Source organism: Panthera pardus, unplaced genomic scaffold (assembly GCF_024362965.1).
Source record: "Panthera pardus isolate Hobbes unplaced genomic scaffold, ASM2436296v1 HiC_scaffold_2, whole genome shotgun sequence".
NCBI lineage: Eukaryota > Metazoa > Chordata > Mammalia > Carnivora > Felidae > Panthera > Panthera pardus.
In genome coordinates this window covers 96,128,463-96,155,514 of record NW_026526765.1, presented here as the reverse complement: position 1 = coordinate 96,155,514, position 27,052 = coordinate 96,128,463, and the positions used below count along the sequence as shown (strand labels likewise).

At 41.2% G+C, this 27,052-nt stretch overlaps 1 protein-coding gene across 1 annotated transcript in view; it reads right to left on the bottom strand.

The window, feature by feature from the left end:
* ARSB (arylsulfatase B) overlaps positions 1–27,052 on the bottom strand; it is a 168,172-nt gene that overhangs the window by 49,365 nt on the left and 91,755 nt on the right. The window contains exon 6 of the mRNA XM_053907252.1: positions 13,456–13,526. Coding sequence (XP_053763227.1) covers positions 13,456–13,526 — 71 coding nt within the window. The remainder of the gene's footprint in view (positions 1–13,455; positions 13,527–27,052) is intronic.

Genomic DNA, 27,052 nt, shown 5'->3' with positions numbered 1-27,052 from the left:
ATAGATGTCAGAGACCAGGAGCAATGTCTACAGAATTTTGAAGGAAAAAAAAAAATGACCACGCGAATATTTACCCAACAAAGTTGTCATTATGGGCAATAATAACAGAAAGCCATATTCTCAAATATGCAAGGCTTCAGAAAGCATATTACTCATGAAATTTCCATGAAAAGACGATAACTCAAAGATATACGAAACAAACAAACAAAAAAGAATCAAAGTAAAAATTTGTATCTCAAGATGAAATTAGTTATAGTAAAAGGAAGTAAAGTACTGAAGCCTAAATGTAATTTATATACAATTAAATCTGTTCTTCACTCCTGCACCCTGGGATTATTCCCCAAGTAAACCAACTAAATTCAAGTCTTTGTCTCATGCTTTACTTTTTGTGAACTAAGACTAAGACAGTGAGCAAGAATGAGTAATTTAATACATGATGGTGAAAATAGGGATTAACTAAATTAAAAAAATTTAGTTCTCTAACTTATACCACATAGTAAACACTCATTTCTGGCAGTATGGTGAACAAGAAATCTCAACAGACCTTCTTTCCAAAAACAGCAGAACTATATAAGTTTGTTTGTTTATGTTTATTTATTTATTTTGAGAGAGAGAGGTGGGGGGAGGGACGAAGGGCAGAGAGAGAGGGAGAGAGAGAATCTCAAGCAGGCTCCATACTGCCAGAATGGAGCCCAATGCAGGGCTTGAAATTACCAACCATGAGATCATGACCTGAGCTGAGATCAAGAGTTGGATACTTAATCGACTGAGCCACCCAGGCACCCCTATAAGTTTATTTTTCAAAGAAAAACTCTTCAAATGCCTTAGGTATATGTTAAGAAATTAACTTTGAAAATTACGAGGGGAGGAATGCTACTTAGCAAGTGGTAAGGGCTGGGTTTACCTTTCTATCATCAAAGCCTAGAAAAGTGGACAAAATATAAGCAGCAATGGTTTTCAAGGATTTAACAAATACAAAATAAAACCACAATGACATATGACTGCATACCTGATAGCATGGCTAAAATTAAAAAGACTGCCAATGTTAAATGTTGGTAAGAAAGCAGAGTAACTGAAACTCTCATATACTCATACAGGGTTGAAGTTTGTTAGACTGGATTAAAGAAAAGAAAATAGGTGCATGCTCCTTCGAAAAGAACATACTTAAAACACTTAAAATTCAGAGAGATTGAAAGTAAAAAGGTTGACAAAGATGTATCATGAGAATATTAACCAAAAGATGAAAAAGAGAGCTGGTATTCCTAGATTTAAATCAGATAAAATGGGCCTTCAGGCAAATTTTAAAAACTACCACCACACACTTTAAAAAAAAGACTACTGTGATGGGGCTCCTGGGTGGCTCAGTCGGTTGAGTGTCTGACTTTGGCTCAAGTCATAATCTCACGGTTCATGGGTTCAAACCCCACGTCGGGCTCTGTGGTGACAGCTCAGAGCCTGGAGCCTGCTCAGATTCTGTGTCTCCCTCTCTCTTTGCCCCTCCCCTGCTCATGCTCTGTCTCTTTCTCTCTCTCTCTCAAAAAAATAATATTAAAAAATATCTAAGTTAAAAAAAAAAGACCACTTTGCTCTGGAAAAATGTTCATAAAGTTTGAATTTCAACTTAGAAAAAGAGCAGGAAAAAAACAAAGGAAGTAAATAATTACTAGTATAAAAGCAGACATATGGCCAACGGAACAAAAAGCCCAGAAATAAACCCAAGAACACACATGGGGGAAAGGACAGTCTCTTCAACAAATGGTGCTGGAAAAACTGAATACCCGCATGCAAAAGATGAAATTGTACCCTTATCTTATACCATACACAAAACCCAACTCGAAATGGACAAAAAAACTTCTTGGCATTGATTTTTTGGATATGACACCAAAAACACAAGCCACAAAGGCAAAAATAGTCTAGTGAAACTACATCATACTAAAAAGCTTATGTACAGCAAAAGAAAACAAAATCAACAGACCTATAGAATGGGAGAAAATATTTGCAAACCATATATCTGATAAGGAGTTAATACCCAAAAGGAACACATACCACTCAAGAGAAAAAAATCCAATGAAAAAATAGGCAGAGGATCAAAAAGAAAAGAGTGTTGGTGACACTGTGGAGAAAAGGGAACCCTTGTGCACTGTTGGTAATGTGAATTGGCATAGCCACTATGGAAAGTAGCATGAAGGGTCCTCAAAAAATTAAAAATAGAACTATTATGGGGCACCTGGGTGGCTCGGTCAGTTAAGCATCCAACTCTTGATTTTGGCTCAGCTCGTGATCTCATGGTTTGTAGGTTTGAGCCCCACATGGAGCCCCGTGCTGCCAGTGTGGAGCCTGCTTGGGATTCTCTCTCTCTCTCTCTCTCTCTCTCTCTCTCTCTCTCTCTCTCTCCCTCTCTCTTCCTCTGCCCCTCTCCACTTGCTCTAAATAAATAAATAAACTTTAAAAAAATTTAAAAAATTAAAAGTGGAAGAGGTCAGAGGAGGCATGATAACAGAAGCAAGGCTACAAGAAGGACTCAGCCCTCCATTGCTGGCTTTGAAGATGGAGGAAGGAGGCATGGGCCAAATAATGTGGGCAGCCGCTCCAGGCTGGAAAAGGCAAGGACATGGATTCTCCCTTAAATCCCCCAGGAAGGAATGCGGCCCTGCCAACACCCTGGATTTTTGTCCCGTGAGATCCATGTCAGACTTTGAACCTACAGGACTGTAATGTGAATGTGTGTGGTGTTAAGTCACTGAGTTTATGGTAACTTGTTCCAGCAGCGACAGAAAATTAATCCAGTGTTAAATATTATTTTCCTTCATTCACATTTAAATCAAGAAAGATAAAACCAAAGTTATTAAAATAACGGGAAATTTTAAACTATACTTTTTGAGGAAATCTATCCTAATCACCCCCAAATGCCTCTCATCATTTCTTTGTTTCTCCTGAGTGCTTATGTATTCAATTTACATCACTTATCATTTGTTGCTACTTTGTTTTACTACTGTGTTAATATCACTTCCTGGGCATACAGTTTTTCCTCTCATCCTAAGGCTCTTCAGAAGCAGGGGCCATGTATTCTTTCCCTAGGTATTTGCTGCCAGAGGTAACAGGCTCAGTCTATAAATGCCTGATTACCAACATCTCACATTATGGATTGCTTAAGGTAGACCAGGTACTCAGCTTTCTTCCCAGAAATGTTTTTAAAAGTTTAATTTCAGGCTTATACAGAAGCACCCTAAAGGCCCTGAAACTCTCATATACTCATACAGGGCTGAAGTTTGTTAGACTGGATTAAAGAAAAGAAAATAGGTACATGCTCCTTAGAAAAGGACATACTTAAAACACTTAAAATTCAGAGAGATTGAAAGTAAAAAGGTTGACAAAGATGTATCATGAGAATATTAACCAAAAGATGAAAAAGAGACCAGATTAGTAAATATTTAGAAAAGGGACTTACTACACTTTAAGTCCATTGGATATGTCCCACAAAATTTAGTGAGGTTTTGGTTTTCCAAACTTTCATGGTTTGAAGAAAGGCATATGCATTTACCTTACAGATTGTAAGATTGGGGAAGTGAGGTAGGAAGATGTCAGGTCTAGACTGGGAGAGAAAAGGGGGAGTGTGGACATCCTCAAATTTTAAAAAAGTATATATTTTTAGTATTTATTTAAAAAAACTATTTTATACTTATTCATTTTTGAGATAGAGAGAGAGTGAGAGAAAGTGCCAGAGAGGGAGGGGCAGAAAGAGAGAGAGGGAGAGGGACAGAGACAGAGAGAGACAGAATCCAAAGCAGGCTCCAGGCTTTGAGCTGTCAGCACAGAGCCCGACATGGGGCTCGAACTCATGCACCGTGAGATCATGACCTGAGCTGAAGCCGCATACTTAACAAAGGGAGCCACCCAGGTGCCCCCGGACATCCTCAAATCTTGAACAGACCTGGGTACTGAGTAGGTTTCAGTGTGGAGGGTGGGGGGCAGAGCCGCCATATCTGAAAAGGACTATGTGAAGGGTCGTCTATTTTGTGTGGGGTGTCAAGATCAGCCTAGCCCTTTGACCAACCCTTTTGATCCAGCTACTCTTGGAAGCCGTTAAGTAAAATTTCTAGGCTCTACCAGAATTAAAGAAAAGTAAGCAAATAAATAAGTGGTCAGTTGGAAATGAGAGGATTTGGCATCATTGTAACCCCGGGGGAAAAAATAAAGGCTGATGTGTAAATAGAGTTCTGGGCAAGTAACCACATGGTGTTGTGCAGGAGGGAATTCAGCGAGGCAGCTGGCCCTGGCCACATGCCCTTCCCCAGGAGGCAGGGCCAGCCCTAACCCTTCAAGTCAGCTTCTGTTATCCAGCCCTGGGAACCCTTAAAAAAAGTTGCTTACTCTGATTTCTCCAAACATAAAATTGGGGCAGTGGGATTTGCCATTGCTGTGTAGTCCAGGCCTGTGGTGAGGATTAATTAGTGTTTTTAAAGGGCTGTGGGTTTGGTGTGGTTTATTTATTTTCTCAGGATGAAAGCCAGGACGCCAGCACCAAGTGTTAACAGCAAAGGTTTGATGTATGTTACTTGAGATGCACTGTGTGAAGTGGGGTGGATGGGATACAAGGCTTGTGGGACTGCCTTCAGCATCCAAACACATTTTAATGCTCCCCAAAGTGAAGGAGGCAGAAGAAAAGTCTTTGAAAATTAAAAAGGAGCAAAGATATCTGAGTTTAGGCTCTGCGACTGAGGGCATATACCAACCCACACCAAGGAAAATCTGATGAGTCCCTACAGACAAATATTGGCATGTAGAGAAGACACAAAATTTTGCCAACTTTGTGTCAAGCTGCAAAATGTGCTCCTATATTCAGCAGAGAGAAAGAGTCCCAGCAGAGGCAGTCAGGGGCTCGCGGCTGGTGGTGGTGGAGAAGGGTCACACAGCAGCTTCCCCGCCATGGTACAGGTGGGCATGGGGGTCAAGGACACTGGTGTGGCCCCAATTCCCACTCACTGAAGACCCAGCAGCTTTCCAGATAGGACAGTCTCACAAGAACCCTCCTGACTGGTTTAGAAAAGTAAATCTTTACAGCTTTATTCCTGATTATGGAAGTTATATGTGCTCATTACTAGAATTTGAAACGGGAGAAATACATCTAAAAAAAGTACACATATGCCCCCTCCCAATCCCAGCAGCCAGAATATAATCGCCATTAACTGTTTTCGAGACATATTTATAGGACACAGATTTAATTGTCCTCAATTTAGAGGCGATGAAATGGGAAACTCAAAGAACTTATCCACAGGCTTATGGGAACTAAGTCAAAGCTGGAATTCTAACCCAGACTTCTGGACACCTTGGACCTCTGTGTGTTCCAGTAGGCTACACGCCCTGTCCCTACACCCCTCTCTCTCATCCCACCACCGTCCTGCAGTGTAATTACTACAAGGCACTGCAGCACTTACATAACTAGCTTTACAAACAGAAGCTGGTGTCATGCACACAGGCTGGTTGTACATGAAAGTGCAAGACTAGTGTCACGGTTGTGTCCATTTTTCTAGCCACACTTGTGTGTGTAATGTTCCACTGACATGCTGTTATTTGAGTAAGATGACTGAAACACAGATCTGGGCATCCCTTTCGCCCAAATCCCGTGCAAAACAGAAAACAGAGACTCCTGAAATTAGTAGGACGTGACTGTTGTGTGAGGCCTGAACCTGGAACGCTGTGCATTTCAGGTCTGTTACTTATCAGCTCTGTGTGACCAATGACTCAGCGTCTCCTTCCTAGTTATAAAGAGGGTGGGCGAACTGAATGCCTTCTAATTTCTGGTATCCTATGCAATGATGAACACTCTCCTAAGGGAGAGGTGGTGGGCCTCATGCAGCCCACCTAACTTTTCTTCCTCTGCTCAGTATCACATTTCAGCCTGAAAGGCAGAAGGTTGCTTCTGGATTGCCACTTCGCAAATACGCCAGGAAGAATGAAAGTGCTTTGATAATAACATATGATATTATTGTTCTTGCTAGATTTATTCTATTTAAATGAATGAGTGATAATCAACTTCACTGGTTAATTTCTTAGCACACATTGTTTCAGTGTGTACAAATCTCCACAACAAAACGGACTGAGAGAGCTATAGGTGAAATCTTGTCCTCCTTGGAACTTACGGCTCTGGTTGGGGAAAAGACACAAATACAAATAACTGGAATGAGGGAGCGAGAGCTCAGTGTCCTAGGGTGCTCCAGAGAAGCTCGAGGGACTCAGGTGTGGAGGGGTCAGACAGAGTTTCATAGAGGAGAAGGGATGTGAACTAGTCCCTAGAGGAGCATCAGAAAAACACAGGAAGATGACAGTGGCTGGAGGCGGACAGGGCAACGGTCCTGAGGGGTCACGTCAGCTGAATGATGGAGGTTGCAGCCCATAGGCTGAGGAGTCTGCGCATGGCTGTGGGCAGTGGGGGACCACCGACAGCCGTCAAGCAGGGAAGTCGGAAGCTGTGTCCACGGCCTCTCCCAGAGCAGCTTCTAACAAAACTTAAAGTCTAACTGACCTCCAGTGTGTACATCAGTACCTAGCTCGTCACACCTGCTAAATAAGTAATCTCAGAAATGGACTGAAGGTTGCTCCAAGGAGGACATGGGGAGGAGCTCGAGGCAGGCAAACCTGGACAACTCTTAGAACTCAAGTATAGATTTGCCAATTTTACCACAGAAAATGAGTGTGTGAGAGGGAGGGAGGGAAAGACTGTACTTGCACTCTGTAATCAAGAGCAGAAATAACATCTCATTATAACCTTTAAAGAAAGGAGGCCTTTTAAACGAAATAGTAATAAAGCTGTATGGAATCACTTTGAAGACTTGGCCTTTGGTGGTGTGGAAAACGCTAACATCTGTCAGTGCCCTTCATCTACGATCAAGCTTCTACCAGAAGAATCTGAGGACTTTATGTGTGTGCACGTCTGTCAGGTATATAGGTATACACTGCGCGACCAGATGTAGGTGAGAATTCTAAGGATGCACAGGAAGCCACGTCTGACTTCCCAGGTGAGCTGGTGGTCTCAGACGGGGTGGGCTCATTAACTTCAGAACAGCCCATGTCAAGCCTGGTGCCTGTAGGATGGGTGTATATATTCTCTCTCAGGCAAATGAATGCCTTTGAATTATTTCCCCTCGTGGTCTGGGGCACTATGGCTGGAACCTAAGGGAGTGTGGAGCTCCTCACAAGCACGTAGAGCTGGGCTCGCACCCACAGGAGCTCAGGCCCTGACTTGGAATCATGGCTGCTCCCTAGCACCGTGGATGTTTCCCAGCTTTTTGCAAATCAGCTTAAACAGCATCATCCCTGTCCCTCGAGCTCATACAGGTTTCCCCCACTGACTACCCTGACTGCTCGAGAAGGACCCTGAGTCTTGGGAGGATAAAAAGGTACTATCTGGACAGAGACCAACACAGGTCTGTCCAAGGTTACCTTAGAACAAAGCCTCTAAAGATGAATAAAATGTTTCCTCAAAGCACACAGGAAAGCGAATACAGCCCACACGTCCGATACTGGCCCTGGGGTGGGGGGCGAGGTAGAGATAAAAGCAGAGCCAAATTGGGGCATTGAGAGGACAGTGGTCAATGAAACAATGACAGGGAACTTGCCAGAAAGGGAACACAAAGAGAACAGCCAGGAGAGGCAGCTCCCTGGACTCAGAGGGGAAGTCAGGCTGAGCTGCACACAGAGGCAGGGACTTTATTAATATATGTATTTGTCTAGCAAGGAGGTCTGGGGAAAGGACTGAAGAAAGGCAGGGAAAATCCCACATCATCTCTCTTCTGGCTGATATTTTCAATGCAGGGGAAGGGTGAGGGTGAACATTTATAAACTGGATAAGTAGCTTCAGACGTCTGTATATGATCATGTTAATGGTCACAAGCCACTTCTTAACGGTAATTAAACTATTTTTATTTAGGAACAAAACGTAGGATGCAAGTTCAGGGATGAAAAGGCGGGTGTGAATTGCCATCTGGAGGTACTTTTAGGTTCAGGAAATGCTAAACGACAGTAAGACAATGACTTTAGCCTGTTGATCTATGATCACTCATTAACAAGTATTTATTGAGAAATCACTATCATGCCAGATTCCATGCTATGCACTGGGAATATGGCAGTAAATGAAAAAGATACAGACCCTGTCCTCATGAATTTCTATGCTTCTGTTTGTTTGTTTTACATTCTATTTATTTTTCATTGTGGTTAAAAAAAAATATATACATATATATATATAAACTCTGGGGGCGCCTGGGGGGATCAGTCAGTGGGGCATCCGACTTTGGCTCAGGTCACGATCTCACGGTTCATGAGCTCGAACCCCACGCTGGGCTTGCTGCTGTCAGCGCAGAGCCCGTTGCGGATCATCTGTCCCCCTCTGTCTCTGCCCCTAACCCGCTCTTGTGTGTGCTCTCTCTCTCTCAAAAATAAATAAAAACACTAAAAACTATATTTTTAAAAAATATATAAAACTTACCATTTAACTACTTTTAAATGGACAGCTGAGTGGCATTAAGTACATTCACGTTGTTGAGCCACCATCACCCCACTACCAACCACACAACTCTTTTCATCTTGCAAAACTGAAACTACACCCATTAGGCACTAAGCCCCATCTCGCCTCCTCCAGCCCCTGGCAGCCACCATTCCACTTTCTGTCTCTATAATTTTGACTACATAGTTACCTCATATAAGTGGAAGCATGCAGTATTTGTCTTTTGGTGACTGGCTCATTCTACAAATGTTCTTAAGGTTCATCCGTGTTGTAGCATGTGCCAGAATTTCTGTCCTTTTTAAGGCTGATATTCCACTTATATGTGTACTGCATTTTGTTCACCCTTTCATGCCACCAACTGTGCGTTCCCATTTTACATTCCCACCAACAGTACATAAGTGTTTAACAGCATTTTACCGTCCCACCAACATTCCCACCAGTAGTGCATAAGTGTCCAAATTTCTCCAAATCCTCACCAACACTTGTTATTTGTCTTCCTTCCTTTTTTTTTCTTTTGATGGTAGCCAGCCTAACGAGTGTGACCTGTGGTTCGTTGAGACTATTTATGCTTTACCACAGAATCTCCTGGTCTATGAGAAATCCTATGAACTCTAGTATGTGTTTATGTCTGTGTCCCAGTCTTTTGGGAATATCTTTGTTATTAACACCTAACTCAAAAAGTACCAAGGGTATGTGTCCATGAAAAGTGCCCCAACTCCACCAGTAGGAAGGGCCTTGGGGGCACCTTAGAATAAGAGGGAGGGAGTATAGCTGCTAAACCCCAACAGGCCAGCTTCTCTGGGGATCTGGTACTACATAGAAGGCAGGGCTCCCCTGAGAAATGTCTAATGCCTGTTTCTCTGATTCATCATAGGAGGGGATATTGGTCCACAACCCCCAACAAGACCCACTAAAGGGGAGAGAGCAGATGGGTAAATAAATTGATGCAGTGATGTTTTACAACAGGGATCAAAAAAGTGGGCAGGATGTGGTAATAACAAAATCCTATAATTCAAATTACTCGAGCGCTGATTTTGTTTCTCATCTTTCCTTGTTTTTTTTTTATTTTAGAGACAACGAGAGAGCACATGCATGAGTGGGGGATGGGAGGAAGACAGAGGAGCCAAAATCAAGAGTTGGATGCTCAACCGACTGAGCCACTCAGGTGCTGACAAATTACTTCAGCGCTTCTAATGTTTCTAACATTTTCACTTGTATTCATCTCTTTTACAACCATGCCTTTGGCTACATTACTGCTTATCAATGAGCACAGGGTGGAAAAGGAGAGAGACTGAGTTAGGGGCTTTGCCCCTTTGAGATCCTGTTTAGAGACCCGAAGAATGTTGAAGCTGGAAGGAACTTCAGACATTTTAATTCAATGTTCACTTGAAGGTGAGGAGACTGGTGAACTAAGTGGCGTTTGGGAAGGAGAGGTAGAACACCACCCTCTTGTGCTATAAGGAAGGACAAACAATCTGGGAATTGTTGGGGTTAGAAACCAAAGAAATGGTTCTGTGATAACATTGACTCAATCGTTAACCTTTCACATAAATTCTAGATCGGCTGCTGTATGATCTTATTCCACAAAGCCTCTAGAACATATTCATGAAACATACCCTATAAGTAGGGTTTGGGGCGCCTGGGTGGCTCAGTCGGTTAAGCGTCCAACTCTTGGTTTTGGCTCAGGTCATGATCTCACAGTTTCGTGATTTTGAGCCCCGCACCGGGCTCTGTGGTGACAGTGTGGATCCTGCCTGGGATTCTCTCTCTCTCTCTCTCTCTTTCTCCCTCTCTCTCTCTCTCTCTCTATCTCTCTGCATCTCCCCCACTCATGCTGTCTCTGTCTCTCTCAAAAATAAATACATAAACTTTGGAAAAAAAGAATGTGTAAATTTGAAGACTTGGTTGTCCTATAAATACATATTTTCTTATAGATGGATTTAATCCCCCCAATTAGTTGCATAGAAAAGGCAATGAGCTTGTTTCATCCTCCCATAAACGAGCAGGACCCCAAAGATAGCTCTCCTTTTTTCAACTTCTGCTGCAAGGTAGATTGAAATGAATATAAAAACTGGGGAGAAAAGCCCATGGTGTTGTCCATGTACAAGGAGGAGTGGCACTTGGCCACTGGCAGGCAGAGACAGAAGTGAGCACCCTGTTTCTGTGGACCAACGGTGAATGTGGTTCCACGTCGATGCCAGCACCAGACAATGTCCCTCATGACAGGCAGGAGTTCCTAGTTGGCAGGGCAGGCCAACAGGGAGGCCTGGAGGGGGCTTTAAGGAGGGGGGGTGGGAGCAGCAGAAGGCCAGAAAATGTCCCTGACTTTGTGACAGCAGTAAAGGGTCTTCGTAAGTCCATCACTTAATATGTGGGAAACTGAGTCCAGGAAAAGTGGAGGGACTTGCTCAAGGCCCTAGAATCGATGGGTGGCAAAACTAAGATGATTCTCTCTTCTGATTTCCATGCCTTCTCAACTTTTACACTGGAGAAACCTTGTGCCATGCTGTGATTTAGCTGCGGCACTTTAGGGGAGGTAGCAGATCCACAGCGGGTTGTACGTACTAAGAACCTGCCGCAGGCAGCATTACAACCGACTTACCCAGAAACATACAACCTACGCCCCCATTTCTGCTGCTAAGAAAAATTCAGCTTGGCGAGTGGAGGGGGCTTAAGGCTTTTCTTCTGTAGATGGAACATAGTTGGTTAAGGACAGTGGCAACTATTACAATGTGTGCAGCATACTCAGCACATCCTTGGTCTTCATACTGGGTTTCTCAGTGCGTTAAATTACCTACAAGTCTTAAAAACCCTTCCTGCCTCCCCTCTCTTCCCTTCTTGCGAGAGATTCTGATCTCACTGGTCAAGAATCACTGCTCTCGTGGGGCGCCTGGGTGGCTCAGTCGGTTGAGCGGCCGACTTCGGCTCAGGTCATGATCTCACAGTTCATGGGTTCGAGCCCCGCGTCAGGCTCTGTGCTGACAGCTCGGAGCCTGGAGCCTGTTTCAGATTCTGTGTCTCCCTCTCTCTGACCCTCCCCCGTTCATGCTCTGTCTCAAAAATAAATAAATGTTAAAAAAAAATATTTAAAAAATAATAAAAAAGAATCACTGCTCCCGTGAGCCAGTTATGGACTATAACGTGTCACACCCCTTTGCTGTGCTGGGGCAGAGAAAAGGTTAAAAACCATGGATGTTGGGTTCTTAGTAACTAGTCATGGGAGTCTCTGCTCCTCTCACACTGCTGATCAAATCACTTCCTAGCACCTTCTAGAACAATCCTTGTAGACTAACAGAAATATAATGCAAATTCATATGTAATTCTACATTCTCTATTAACCACAGGAAAAGGAAAGAGGTGGAATTAATAATAACGTATTTAACTCAACATATCCAAAATATTGCCATTTCAACTAGTAAATATATTTTATGATATATTTCACATTTTTTAATACTAAATCCTCAGAATCTGATATGTATTTTATACTATAGCACATCTCAATCCACAATTAGCCACATTTCAAATGTTCAATGGCCACAAATGGCTAGTGGCTACCATATGGACATAGAAGTACCCTTGTCTCTCCCAGGGACATAAGTGACTCCAATTTCTCCATACTGCCTCAGGCCCTTTCCTTTCCAAGTCTAATGCTTCTACTCTGGTCCTAATGCTATCCCAACGCCCCTCCATTAGTCATCACGTAATTATTACCAAGGGCCTACCCAGTGCTGGGTATTCATGTTAACTTATGAGGATGAAAAGATGAATCAGCCACAGAGCTTGACTTCCAGGAGCTCTCAGCTTAGTGGGAAATGAAGGCACAGTATAAGAGAATTCGATGAAGGATTTACACACAGATATGTACAAAGGGATGCTGAGGAAGGACTTTCTGGGGCTCCAAGGAGCGTTCACATAGATGGGACGTTTCTATTGAGTTTTAAGGAAAGAGGAGAACCTGTGGGAGGGCAGGGTAAGGTGTTTCAGCCACAGAGAAAAGCATTTTCAAGACAAAAATAGGACGATCTGCCTCCTTAGAAAAGGCAAGCGTCTAACAGGTCAAGGAGTGGCAGGTGGGAGAGTGGGGCCGCGGATGCCTGTGGACAGAGTTACTGTGGGGTTGCTGTCCAAGCAAGGAAACCCTGTGCCAGGCTGTGACACAGACTGGAGAGGACAAAGAAGTAAGGAGAGCCTGAAGGAAGGAACGAATAAAGGGGGTGGCAGTATACCTAGAAAGGAGGCGAATGTACAATGAATGAAAGAAATGGAGGAGCATTATTTTCTGAAGACGCCAGGCTTTATGATGGAGGCTGGACAAAGGGCCTAAGAGTTAAGGCTTTCCAGGCCCAAACTCACTAAGCTTGGGTCCTCAGGGCCACTAGCATGGCATTTACACAGCACTGTTACAAACTGGAGTGATCTGAGAGCACAAATGGCTTCCTTCCCTGCAGAATCAATGGGGCTACCTATGCCTTAATCTAGGCAGTAGCCAGAATCAAGCTAAATCACTTCCAGGATTGCTGGGTGAGTCACACCTGTGTGATGCAGAAGGTGCTGGGTAGCAGCTGGCCAGCTCCATTGGATGATGTGGTAGCTTATTTGACCTTGGGTTTCCTGGAAGAAGTCTCTGGAACTCTCAGGTGAGAAGAAGGCAACAACAATAACATGACTCCCACAGTGAGCAGGAGCCTCTAGGACCCTCTGGAAAAGCTAAGGCAGGGAGATGAAATGGCTGGAAGATCACATAGCTAGGAATAGGCAGAGCCAAGAACAGAATTTACCCCCTGGGCCACTGAAGCCACGATGCGATCAGTATAGCGGGTGTTATGGAGAACTGTTTACCCTGTCAGCAAACTCAAGTGGCAAAGGAGAACGTTAGGCTAGAGACAAACCAGGCAGTAAAACTGTGTTCGTGAGCCAAAGGGATTCAGTTTAGTAGCAATAAACAAGGTACTCACATGGTGAAATATCCACAAAGTTTGGGTCGATATTATGCAGCAGCTCCTTTCTGGGGGATGGGCTTCCTTCACTAGAAGAGAATTTTTTAGGACACATTAATTTCCTCTCTCAAATCAATATGATGATTTTTAATATTTCCCTTTCTTGCACTACAGGAAATAACAAACCTGCCAATTAACAACTTTGTCATGCATTCAGAGATCTCTAAAATCTGCAGTTGGTGCATCTTCAATTCATCATTTGTCCCCATGATAGCAATGATGAACATCTGATAAGACTTTCAGCGTCAAGTACTATGACAATTAAAAAATAAGAGTCCTGTTACCCTTGGGGCACCTGGGTGGCTCAGTCGGTTAAACGTCCAACTTCGGCTCAGGTCATGATCTCACGGTTCGTGAGTTCGAGGCCCGCATCGGGGTCCGTGCTGACAGCTGGGAGCCTGGAGCCTGCTTCGGATTCTGTGTCTCCCTCTCTCTCTCTCTGCCCCTCCTCTGCTTGCTCATTCTCTCTCTCTCTCTCAAAAATAAAATAAAAGATTAAAAAAAAAATTAAAGACTCCTGTGACCCTTTGCAATGAACGATGTGGCTGTATTTATACGCGGCCGTTCCTTACAGAGGGGCAATGAGAACCCAAGTTGTTCTGTGTAGGCTTCACGCTGACCATTCACAGGGAGATGCAGAAATAACATCTGCCAGGATAGCAGCATCAATACTACTATCACAACCTACATTAGTGGTGAACAGAAACTTGGGGATCACAGACCAACCCCTTATGTTACAAGTAAGGAAGGCACAAAGTTATTGGTCAAATCGTAGATCATGTGACTCTCAAAATGGTGTTCTCAAAAAATTGAGAGTATTAACACCACCAGATATATGTGGGGAGTGCATGATGCACCCAGGACATTTGCTAGTATGTACTCAGCCTTATGTAAGAAGTTGTTAGATGCAATTTCAACTGTGGGGAGAGGACTATTTGAGAACCCAATAAAAGGTTGCAAAGTACTACTTGTTAACACTGTAGGCTTTGTATACAACTGAATAATCACTAAGGTCCCTGATGTAACCAAGAGGACATGGTTTCAGGCAGCCCAATAGCCACACCCCCAAATCACAGGTAGCTATCAGCAGCAATGGCTTAGGATTTCAAGGCCCATAGAATTGTGTATTTGCCAAGTAAAAAAAAATATTTTTTAGCAAAATTTAATTAATTAAGAAAACCCCAAGTTTCAACTACCATCAGCATTATTTTATGAAATAAAGACGATTTTAACAGCCAAAAAGGTAGGAAGAATATGATCTCAGAATAAATGACAGCTCTTCAAAGTGAGTGCTTTTAACTTCAGTATTCTATAAGATTTCCTTGTTCTCCACTCCATAAAACACACCAATTAGAGACTGGGAGGGAAATACACAGGGATGCCTCTAGTCCCGCAGGCACCAGAGGCAGGGTTGCTGGGGAGAGGGGGCTATTTCCCAGGACTTTTCTCATTTTCTTCCTGAGGCAACTAACTATCTGATTGTCCTGGAGACTGTCAACCAGTCCAAAATGATAGGAACTAGAGTTTGATTCCAGAAACTCTGAATGCAAGTAAGCACGATTAGCAAAGAAAATGGTAAACATGAGAAAATCTAAACAGGATGATGATGATGATGATGATGATAATGATGATGTCTAATTTGTGGGTTCAAAGTAAATAGAGTTAAAATCTGGATAATAATAGCAAGTAAGTCAGGAGGGGAAATCAGAATGGATGCATTTTATAAAGTCTTATCATTGAGAAAAAGTTAATACTATTGATGAGATTTACAGTTAGCTGAGTAAAATCTGCATGTTAAAATTTTAAGGTGACTTAAAAATAAAGATAGAATTTTTCTGGACTACCTAAAAACAAAACAAAATTCATTCAATTCAAAAAAATATCCAAAAACGTCAGGGCCAAGATATTAGTACATAACTATTTGTCTTTAAAAGCAAAGTTCACTGGAATACCCCAAAGCATTAGGCACAGTTAAATAAAGGATATTTTTCTAATAACTTTTAGAAAGAGTCTCTCTGTATGTTACTCATTCATATTTTTTTCATTACTCAGAAGAGTCACAGATATTTCAAAATAAGGAAACTAAAAAGAAGAGATGACGTTTGGAATACCTGAGTTTGTGAGTAATCCTGGTGATGGATTAGGTCCTGGAAAAATCTCCACAGGCAGAATCACCATGATGCAAATAGGAACAAAAACAACAACAAAACCCAAACAAAAAACAAACAATTCTCTTGAGCATGTTATGATACTACTTTTTAAAATGTAGTCATTGGAATATTTAGAAAAGGATGTGGTTACGGATATGAGGCAAGAAGACAGTATGTGATCAGTGAATAAAACAGTGATCAAACACCCTTAGTCACTCCAAGAAATTTATTAAATAAACCAAAGAAACCAAATGTACATTTAGGGACTGAGTAAAATACCATAAATCTTGGATTACTCCCCCTCAAAATATAAATTAAAAGCCCAGACAAGTTCATGTACTAATTCCCTGGGGCTAGCCTTTTGGGAAATGATGGATTTTAGAAATATCTCCAGGTGGCTTTTTAAAAAGATACATACCTACATGGGAAGTAATTATGGAAATATGAAAAAAAAATATACACCAAAGTGTTAACTGGGGGGGGGGGGGCGGTGGATGGGTGGAGTGAGGTTATCAGGACTTTTAATTTTTATAACTAGCATGTATTATGATAATTGGGAAATTTTTAAGATTTTTTAAAAGTAGTATATAATTTCTAAAAATTTCTAAGGCCCCACAAACACATTTAAAAGCGTAATAAGGGGGAAAACTCAGATATTTTACAGGATTTTAAAGACAGGAAGAACTATCCAAACTAGGACATACATGTAATATTTAAACATGCTAACTTTTGGAATGTGATTGTATTCTACCTGCTTACAATGTAGTTATCACAACGATTGATCATGTAATTGCCTCTCAGGAGTCTGAGAATTCCCATGCACATTTAAGAACAGGATTGCTTTTACCAAAACGGAGAAAACACAATAATGGGTTTAGAGTCACCGGGTTCTCAAATCTCGACACTAAAGGCTTTGTTTCAATAATGGGTGCAGGGTCTTAATGCCTGAGAAGGAGGGGAGGAGAGGAAAGGAGGATAGGGAGGAGAGAAGATGGAGGAAGAAAAGGCGGGGGGGGGGGGGGTGAGGAGGAAGTGGGCTTCCTTTAACAGCTATGCCGCACTAAGTTACCGGTACAGTTTCACGAAAGTGATTATGCACACACATATACACATACACACATCCACTCGGGAAGGCACAGAAACCGTGTGGCTCACTGCAGGGGAGACCAGGGCACAGCACACTGATGCTGGATGGGAGAAGGGGACTCAAGCCTCCGGAGAAGAACACAGGAGAACCCGGCAGGTGAGGGGTGTTGGGGAGTCGGGTGATAAACGGGGATCTCAAAGACCAGCCCTGCAAGCTCCATAGTATTGCATAGGGAATAGTTTAGAGTCATGATTCTCAAGTGACCAGCAAAGGGCAGAGAACTACTGGTCATTATAGAGGTGTAGCCCAATAATGACGATGCCTGGAAGGAAGAATAAACACCTCCCTGACTCGGCTCAGCTCCCAGGAGGAACTCGGTTTCCCCAGAACCAAGAAACTGGACTCCAGCGCTCTGGTTACTGGGAGAAAAATCTCTACCACTGGATTAATAAACTGACATTCTCTTTTTAGATTAAAAGAGAGGAAAGTTCAATAAGCAGGCACCTGTTTTCAGTGCAGTTTAAAATACTCTTAAAGGCTCACAAATCCTTGATCATCTAAAGTTGAGTAGTCTCTAATAATCATATAAAAGATCTCACTCCTGTACCTGGAGAGAAAAATGCTTAGGCTTTTCTTTTTTTATCTTTTCCTCTTCCTGTGTATTTTTAGGGCAAACCTCTTGCACTGCCGTCATAGTGCCATCCTTTCTTCTCTGCGCCTCTGGAAATTTTTGTCACCAATAACCTCTACTTTTTTATGCAGTTTTTCCACATATTTACGTATTTATTTTACCTTTAACCATCATATCTTCTCTTCACCATTAAATGTCTCCGAACAGTATTGTAACTGAAGTTATTCTCATTTTATCTCACATTAGAATTACCCGAGGAGCGGGGCACCTGGGTGGCTCAGTCAGAAAAGTGCCAGACTTTCGCTCAGGTCATGAACTCGTGGTTCGTGAGTTTGAGCCCCATGTCAGGCTCTGTGCTGACAGCTGAGAGCCTGGGGCTGCTTCTCATTCTGTGTCTCCCTCTCTCTGCCCCTCTCCAACTCGTGCTCTACCTGTCTCTCTCTCTCTCTCTCTCTCTGTCAAAAATAAATAAAAATAAAGAATTACCTGAGGAGCTTTCACATCCAGATGCTCCGACTACATCTCGTAACCAGAAAGATCACTGTGGGGCAGAACCCAGGCATCAGTACTTTTTTGAACTCCTAGCTGATTCCAGTGTGCAACCGAGAGGCACCGGGTTGCGACCACTGCTCTGGAACAGAGCTATTCAAACATTAATGTACATGCAGATCCCTAGGAGATCCTGTTAAACTGTGGATCTGATTTATTTGAGCAGGTGGGGCCAGGAATCTGCATTTCTAGCAGGTTCCCGGGTAGTATGGTTGTTGCTGGTCTGAGGACCACACTTTGAGTAGCAAGATTGGAGAAAGTCCCTTGGAGCCCTGTTACACAGGACAGGAACTCCTTCAGCGTTTCCTAAATTAGAAATTCGTTTAGTTTAGACCTGATTCTAGAGCGATGGTTCTTGACCCTGGCTACACAATGCAATCACCTGGGAAGCTTTAAAACATACTGATGCATGAGTTCCACCAAAAGAGCGTGATCTCATTGACATGTGCTTCAGCCTGGGCATGCAGATTCATAAAAGTAATTTGTTTTAAATTAGCTTTATTAAAATATAATTTATAAATCATACAATTCACCCATTTAAAGTGTTCAGTTGGGGGTGCCTGGGTGGCTCAGTCGGTTAAGCATCCCACTCTTGATTTTAGCTCAGGTCATGATCTCACTGTTTGGGAGCTTGAGCCCTGCAACAGGCTCTGTGCTAACAGGGCGGAGCCTGCTTGGCATTCTCTCTCTCCTCTCTCTCTGCCCTTCCCCCATGCTCTCTTTCTCTCTCTCACTCTTTCTCAAAATAAATAAACATAAAAAAAAATAAAGTGTACGGTTAAATATTTTTAGAGTATTCAGAATTATAAAATAACATCTAATAAAACAAAATCGAATTTTACTTTTTTCCCCTACTAAATAAAAATTATGTACCCTCGCAGAAGCCCTAGGCAATCACGAATCTGTAGCGTTCCTTCAGATGTGCCTATTCCAGACATTTTATAGAAATGGGATCATAGAATATGTGGTCTTATGTGACTAGCTTCTTTAACTAAGTGTAATGTTTTCAAGGTTCATCCATGTTGTAACATTTATCAAGTACTTCATTCCTTTAAATGGCTGAATAATATTTCATTGTACGGATATAACATGTTTTCTTTATCCACCCATCAGTTGATGGACATTCGGTCCACTTTTTGGCTGTTATGAATAATCCTGTTATGGCTGCTCATGTACAAGTTTTTGTATGGACCCTTGTTGTCATTTCTCTTGCATATATACCTAGGACTGGACTTGCTGGATCATATGGTAATTCTATATTTAACATTTAAAGACCTGCCAAACTGTTTTCCAAAGCAGCTGTGCCATTTACACTCTCACCAGCCTGGTATGAGCATTCCAATTTGTCCACATCCTCAGTATCGCTTGTTAATGTCTGTCTTTTTGATTATCGCCATCTTAGTATGAAGTGGTATCTCACTGTGGTTTTGATTTACATTTTCCTTTTCATGTGGATATCGACTATTTGTATAGCTTCTTTGGAGAAATGTCTATTCAGATACTTTGCTCATTTTTAAATTGGATTGTCTTTTTATAATTTGTAACTGGGTTGTATATATTCTGGATATATTCTGGATGCAAGTCCCTTATCAGATATGTGATTTGTTAATGTTCTCTCCAAGTCTCTGGGTTGTTTTTTTGTTTTGTTTTGTTTTTTTGTTTTTTTGCTTTCTTGATAGTATCATTTGCAGAACAAAGGTTCAAAATTTTTGATGTGTTCTAACTTATCTATTTTTCCTTTTGTTGCTTTTGGTGTTTTATCTATGAAACCAGGGCTTAATCCAGGGTCGCAGAGATTTACTTCTACATTTTCTTCTGAGAGCATTATAGTTTTAGCTCTTACACTTAGGTCTCTGACTCATTTTAAGTGAATTTTTGTGTATGCTGTGAGGTAGGGATCCAATTTCATCCTTTCACATGTGGATATCCAGTTATCCCAGTACCATTTATTGAAAAGGTTATTCTTTCCCAGCTGAACTATCTTGGTACCCTTGTCACAAATGCAGCTGATTCTACCACACAGCTCAGGGTGAGAATCACTAATCTTGAGACTTGTTACAGGAAGTCACATGTGATTATATGTTCTAACTTCTTGATTTTCTTCAATAGAGCAAAAGATGGGTGACTAGCTTCTAGGACACTTATGTAATGAGCCCATGTATAATGATAATGGCTTACCCTTGAAAATACATCCTAGGTCCTCAGAAAGTACCTTAGGAAACCCATTGATAACTCCCTACCATCAGTCCCTTTAAAACACCCCTGTATAGGGATATAAGTACCTTGAACACAATTGTTTTGCATATGATGCAGTTTCTTCCCCAGAGATATGTGTACCAAAGTGAGATGGAAAAAAAAAAGTGTTTTGTGTGTTCATGACACAGTCTTCAGTGAAATCAAATGTGTGATCACCACAATCTTATACATAAATAGTGGCTTCATCAAACTCATAAATGCTTATGGGGATGGAATATTGTTATATTACAACATGTGTTAGCTTCTATCTTCTTTATGTATCTATGTATTTATAGGTAATGTGACAAATATTGTAGTACTTCCTGATAATTTTGTACCTTATACTGTTCGGAAGTTTTATTTCCATACAACCAAAGCACTAGAAAGTAGACTGTGAACTGCTTCAGTAGTTTGTGGTCTTCCTCCTGACCAGTTCTGAAGACCTCACTCTCTGACATGCAGTCCTGCACAGTCTGGAAGGGCATAGCCTTTCAGGGTCTGCATCTCAAGTCCACAAGGCTCTATAATCCAGAGCCTTTTTTCCCCACTCACTAGCAGAAGGTGGATAAAAGTGGGGCGCCTGGGTGGCTCAGTCGGTTAAGCGTCCGACTTTGGCTCAGGTTACGATCTCGCGGTCCGTGAGTTCGAGCCCCGCGTCGGGCTCTGTGCTGACTGCTCAGAGCCTGGAGCCTGTTTCAGATTCTGTGTCTCCCTCTCTCTCTGACCCTCCCCCGTTCATGCTCTGTCTCTGTCTCAAAAATAAATAAACGTTAAAAAAAAATTAAAAAAAACAAAACAAAACAAAAAAGAAGGTGGATAAAAGTACCTTCTTACAGAACTGTTTTGAGAATTCAATGAGGTAGCCTACATAAAGCACATACACATAAAGCTTGAGATACAATATGTGCTGAATAAGCTGGTAGCTTAAAAACAACACCTTTATTGCAGAATGGGATCGTGACTCTGCGGACATGGAAAGAATATAACCACACATACAAGACTATAACCTGAGACACGCATATAAGAATAATATGGAACAGTGGAACATTTATATTCCCATCCTTTCTTCTTGCTGGTAAGAATTCCCCTTATGAAATATACTGGTGTAGCTATAACTTCAGTTTCTAAGACGTGTAACATATTCTCTCCCATGTGAGACTCTTGTTTCAGAAGTATCAGTGTCAAAAATAGCTAAGTCGCAGTCTACTTATCATGAACTGCATATAAAAAAGATATAATGTCATCTGTTATCTAGGGATTTTCCCTATTTTTCAGATTAAAGGACATGGTGTAGTTTGCTATACAAGCAATACTATCTTCATTAGGTTGTTGATTCCATTTGTGAAATTTAAATCTCTGAATAATGACTGATGATGTATGTGGGAAATGAGTTTTCAATAATGAAGTTCATGTAAATGACCTCATTTTATTACGGCAAGGTAATGGAAGTTTTTACTATGACAAATGTTTGGGCTCCAGACTGATAGGGACAAAGCAGAGCTCTCTAATTAGCTTCTTAAGATAGGCACCTAAAGGACTGTTCAAAGATCTTTGCTGTGCAATGCTCACTACCCACCCCAGCTTACATTAATGATTATGGCAGTAAGTTGGCAAAGAACTATGTGAAGAAAAAGAACCGTAGCATGTTGTTCCCATTGACCGCTTAATGACAGAGACCTATCTCTAAACCAGTGAAATGGGCATGTTTCATCCATGTCTGTAACAGCCAAACTGGAGTTTGGTTGCAGTTTTATGTTGCAGTTTGTTTTGGCCAGGCTACTTTGAATAACAGTAGCTAGTATTAATAGAGCATTTATTATGTGCCACATATCACTTTAGATGCTTTACATGCATTATTGTATTTAATCCTTGACACTAGGACATAGATACAACCTTGGCACGGAGAAACTAAATGATTTGCAAGATCATGTGGTTGAACAGGTGATAGAATTGGGTTTGAGACTCAGGCAAATTAACTCCTGAATTCCCAACTTCTCACCACTATGCTAAACTGTCTCCTTAGTAAGATGTGGGCGTGGCCTCACTATCTCCTTGAATGTCTTACGTTTCCATTCATTCAGCTTATTTTCAAGGCTCTATTACCAAATATCTCTATTAACTTCAAAATGCCTCTACTAACAAAAGAGATAATCATTTCCTCCATCCTCTTCTCTTAAAAACTTACATAATATGGTATGCAGTTAATTATCTTTGATGACATTTTAGCATTCAATTTTAACTTATCTCAAATTTCATATTCTCCGGATTTGCTTTAAAAATAACAGGACCCTGATCAGTGACTAGTTTCCAATATGCTATAAATATTTTCTAAAAGTCTACAGTTTCAGACACTGAGATCACAGCACTGTCCATTTATAAATAGAGTTTCCAGTGTTTGACTTTCATTTTCCAACTAGTTGAAGGGTGGGGCAGTAAAACATTCCCCATAAATAAATGAAATGCTATTAAATTCCATACTCATTTTGCCACTAGCTGCTGACCATCTGTCATAAAAAGCCACACCCTGAAAAGCAGTATCAAATATTTAGAATAGAAATAGGCATGATGATATTTTTGCAGATGAGATTTTGAAAAAAAAAAAAAAAAGTTACTGATTAAAAAAACTCAAGAAACACCCGCATAGTAATATCCGTCCTGTTACCTCCTTGTGAGCATCATCATCATCGTTACCATTTCATCTCGAGCAACTGAGCTGTGACCGTATTCCAGGCACTACGCTAGCTAGATGTTTTATACATAGTCTTTCACTAAATGCTCACGTAAGTGCCTGTGAGGTAGGTACTCCTAATGTTACATTTTACACACAAAGGAACGGACGCTTATAGATGGTAAGTAACTTGCCCAAGGTCACACAAATAACAAATGGAAGAGATAAGACCTAAATCAGATCTAACCACAAAGGTCACATTTTTAGCCGTTATACAGTTGACCCTTTAACAATTTGAGGATTAGGGGTGCTGACCCCTGTGAAGTCAAACCTCCATGTACAACTTTTGACTATCTCAAAACTTAATTACTTACAACTTAGCCTACTGTTGACCAGAACCCTTGCCAATAACATAAGTGGTTGATTAACACATGTATTATATGTTATATGTAGTATATACTATGTTCTTATAACCAAGTAAACTAGAAAAAACAAAATACATTTGCTGTACTGTGCTGTATTTATATTTAAAATTCTGTGTATAAGTGGACCCATGTGGTTCAAACCTGTGCCATTCAAGGGTCAACTGTACCAGTGAAATTCCTGGAGGGACTTCTTTTCCTTGTTATGTGGGTCCAGGTGACTGGGTTTGCATAAATCCCATGTTCCTTAAAAAGTCATTTTAACATGCATACATAACCATGAATAAAGAATTTAGGCATGGGAATTACAAGATTTTGACTAAATGTGGTGAGGAAATATGTAACTTAAATTCACTTGATATAAAGTTATATATGGAGAGATTGTTTTCATGTATATTTTTATTAAGAAATCTTATTAAATTTTTAAAGTAGACTACTTAAGAGATAAGTAATATTACTAAGAATAACTGCATCAGTCCCCTAAATATCATCTTTTCCTATTCATTACTGAAAAATAATTGGTAGGACTTCTGGGTTAGTCTCAGGGCAAACCAGCAGGGCCTAATACGCCTTTCTTCCAATTTCCATGATAATACCCATGAAGAATTACAAAAAGATGAAAACTGGCAAGCGCACTGGAAACTAAAGACCAGATGCCAAAGTCTCCAGGGGATTTTCACTAATGCCAGTGCTGAAGACATGAACAACATATTCTTGAATTCCACCATAAGAATCAAAACCTGGTCCCAAAGAAAACAGAAAAAGATGGATTTGCTCTGTCTACCTCTAACTATGGGACTCAGAGATCACACTACAGATAAAAAGGGCAATGAACTCCCATTAGCTGTCTTCAGAACTAGCCCGTCACGGTTCTTCCTCCCTCACTCCCAGTTACATCCCACCCCCCCCCCCCCCCGCGCCCCATGTCCACCAAGGCAGCAAACACTAGCCTCCACGAGAGGAAACAGAAGAAACTAGACATAATATGTAGCATCCTTGCATGTGAACCCACCTGACCAAAGGGGGTAAAAAATCTGAACCAAACCTCAGAGCACTACATACTGTGGGCTTAGGGTAGAAGCAGGTTTACTAAAAACGTTGGTAGAGAATCAAAGAACAATATATCATTTCTTAAACATTTTGCTTTAACTTACAAACACATATATATTCCCTTGGCAGTCTTTGAATGCAGGGCTACTGGACAGAAATACCTACCATCTTCATGACCATACTTATAATATGGTTGCACACTTACATGCTTCTTCTAGAGTTTCTAGGGCTGTTTTCTTAAGCTGGAGCAAGAGCCTAAGAACATGTGAGTTTCAAGATTTCTGCAGAATAACGGTGGCCATGTAAATTTTAATCTCTCCACACATTCTCCCTAGAAACCATCTTGAAAAGGAAAGAAAGTAAAATCACTCCGTGGCTAAAGCCTACAACATACGCGGGAGATAGAACGTGTTTAAACCCTGGATGGCTGTGAGGAAATAAGCATCTGAGGCCTGAAGAGTCAGCACCAGGGTCAACTAGAGTAGAGTCAGGCGGGGATTATGCAAAAGAGGGTCAGGGAGCACAAGAGGGAAGGACTCACATTGTGCTTGGAAATATACACCCCAGAAATAGAGGGCCCCGCCCGGCGTGATAAAAGATTGAGATACAGTTCTGATACCGAGTGGATCAGAGAACAGGTTACTGAGGGTTCAAAAGGAAGGGCTTGGACAGTGTGCAGGACAAGAGTGGCACTCTCAGGCAGGCACCAATTCTGACAGGAGCAGTTGGAAGGTGGATAGTAAAGGGAAAGAAGGAAGGGCAAAAGATCAGGGTCCTACTGAAACAACCGAGCATCACAGAATCACAAGAAGGTGGACCAGAAAGACAAGGGAACATTTATTTGTTTGTTTGTTTGTTTATTTATTTATTTATTTATTTTAACGTTTATTCATTTTTGAGAGACAAAGAGAGACACAGCATGAGCAGGGAAGGGACGGAGAGAGGGAGACATAGAATCCGAAGCAGGCTCCAGGCTCTGAGCTGTCAGCACAGAGCCCGACACGGGGCTTGAACTCACGAACTGCGAGATCATGACCTGAGCCGAAGTTGGACGCTCAACCTACTGAGCCATCCAGGCGCCCCATGGGAACGTTTATTTTTTAAAGTGCACTTCTTGGGGTGCCTGGGTGGTTCAGTCAGTTAAACATCTGACTCTTGGTTTCAGGTCAGGCCATGATCTCATGGTTCGTGAGTTCAAACCCAGCGTCAGGCTCCACACTCACAAGTGCAGAGCCTGCTTGGTATTCTCTCTCTCTCTCTCTCTCTCTCTCTCTCTCTCTCTGTCCCTCCCCCAAATAAATAAACTTTTTTTAAAAAAGTATATTTTATTTTGCAGTAAAAGAAGGTACTCTTGAACTAAGAAATAAATGAAACTATCCAAATCCCATCTGCACAGACTGCCTGCCCATCATGTCCAGGAAAGGCTGACCTATGTACATGTGAACAACAAAAAGAACCCAGCATCTAAACCAAGTTAATACGGGAGTTTAAAAAATAGGAGATGAGAATTAAAACTCTTGGGCAAATGAAAGCATTCTCCCCACTACAGCAAACAACAAACAACAACAACAACAAAAACAAAAGAAAGAAAAAGAAAAAGAAAGAAAAGAAAGCCACAAAGCAGAAAAAAATGGTTACATGATATTTCAACATGAATTAAATAGAATTAAATCAGCAACTGCCAGTATAAAAAAATACCATGAATCAAAAATTTTAAAACTCTGACAACGAACTAAGGGAAGAAACTAAAAGAAAAGACAAAATCTCATAAATGAAAGGATAATATACATAACTGAAAGTATGTGAAGGCATGTAAAGGATAAAAAATGAAAAGAGAGAAGATAATTAGAATAAAGAAAAAGGGCCAGAGAGAAACACAAACAAAAGATATATAAATAAGATTCAATAATATCTATAATGGGAGTCACTGAAGAAGAAACACAAAACAGTAAAACATTTAAAACTGTAATTCACAGCTCTCTGAAATGAAAGACCTGAATGTACACACTGAAAGAACTCACGGTACATTTAAGAAAATTGACCCAGCACAGTCACTTTGAGACAGAGCTAGTAAATGTCTTAGACTTTAAATCATAATAATAGTAATAATTAAAATCTTCTGAGCCTCCAGGCAAAAGGACCAAATCACTTGAAAAGGAAATGAAATCAGGTTGACATTAAGCTTACCAACAGCAGCATAAAAAAACAAAGAGTGGGATAACATTTTCAAGAAACTCAAGCAAAGAAAGTATGAAACAAGGATTTAATATCAGTTGAACTGTTTTTCAATTATCAAGGTTATAGAAAACGCTTCAATAAATATGCAAGAATTCAAAGAATCCTGAGAAATCTATTTAAGAATTAATTCCTCCAACTAAGAGATAGTTGATAACATTTCAAAAAAGGACAAGGGGGGGCGCCTGGGTGGCTCAGTCGGTTAAGCGGCCGACTTCAGCTCAGGTCATGATCTCGCACTCCGTGAGTTTGAGCCCTGCGTCGGGCTCTGTGCTGACAGCTCAGAGCCTGGAGCCTGTTTCAGATTCTGTGTCTCCCTCTCTCTGACCCTCCCCCGTTCATGCTCTGTCTCTCTCTGTCTCAAAAATAAATAAACATTAAAAAAAAATTTAAAAAAAAAAAAAAAAGAAAAGGACAAGGGGTTAGCAGGGAATATATTATTCTAAAATAAAATTGTGAGTAAGGATAGAAGAACAGTATCATGTATATTACATGCTCTGATTAGGTAGAAATAATACAACTAAGAAT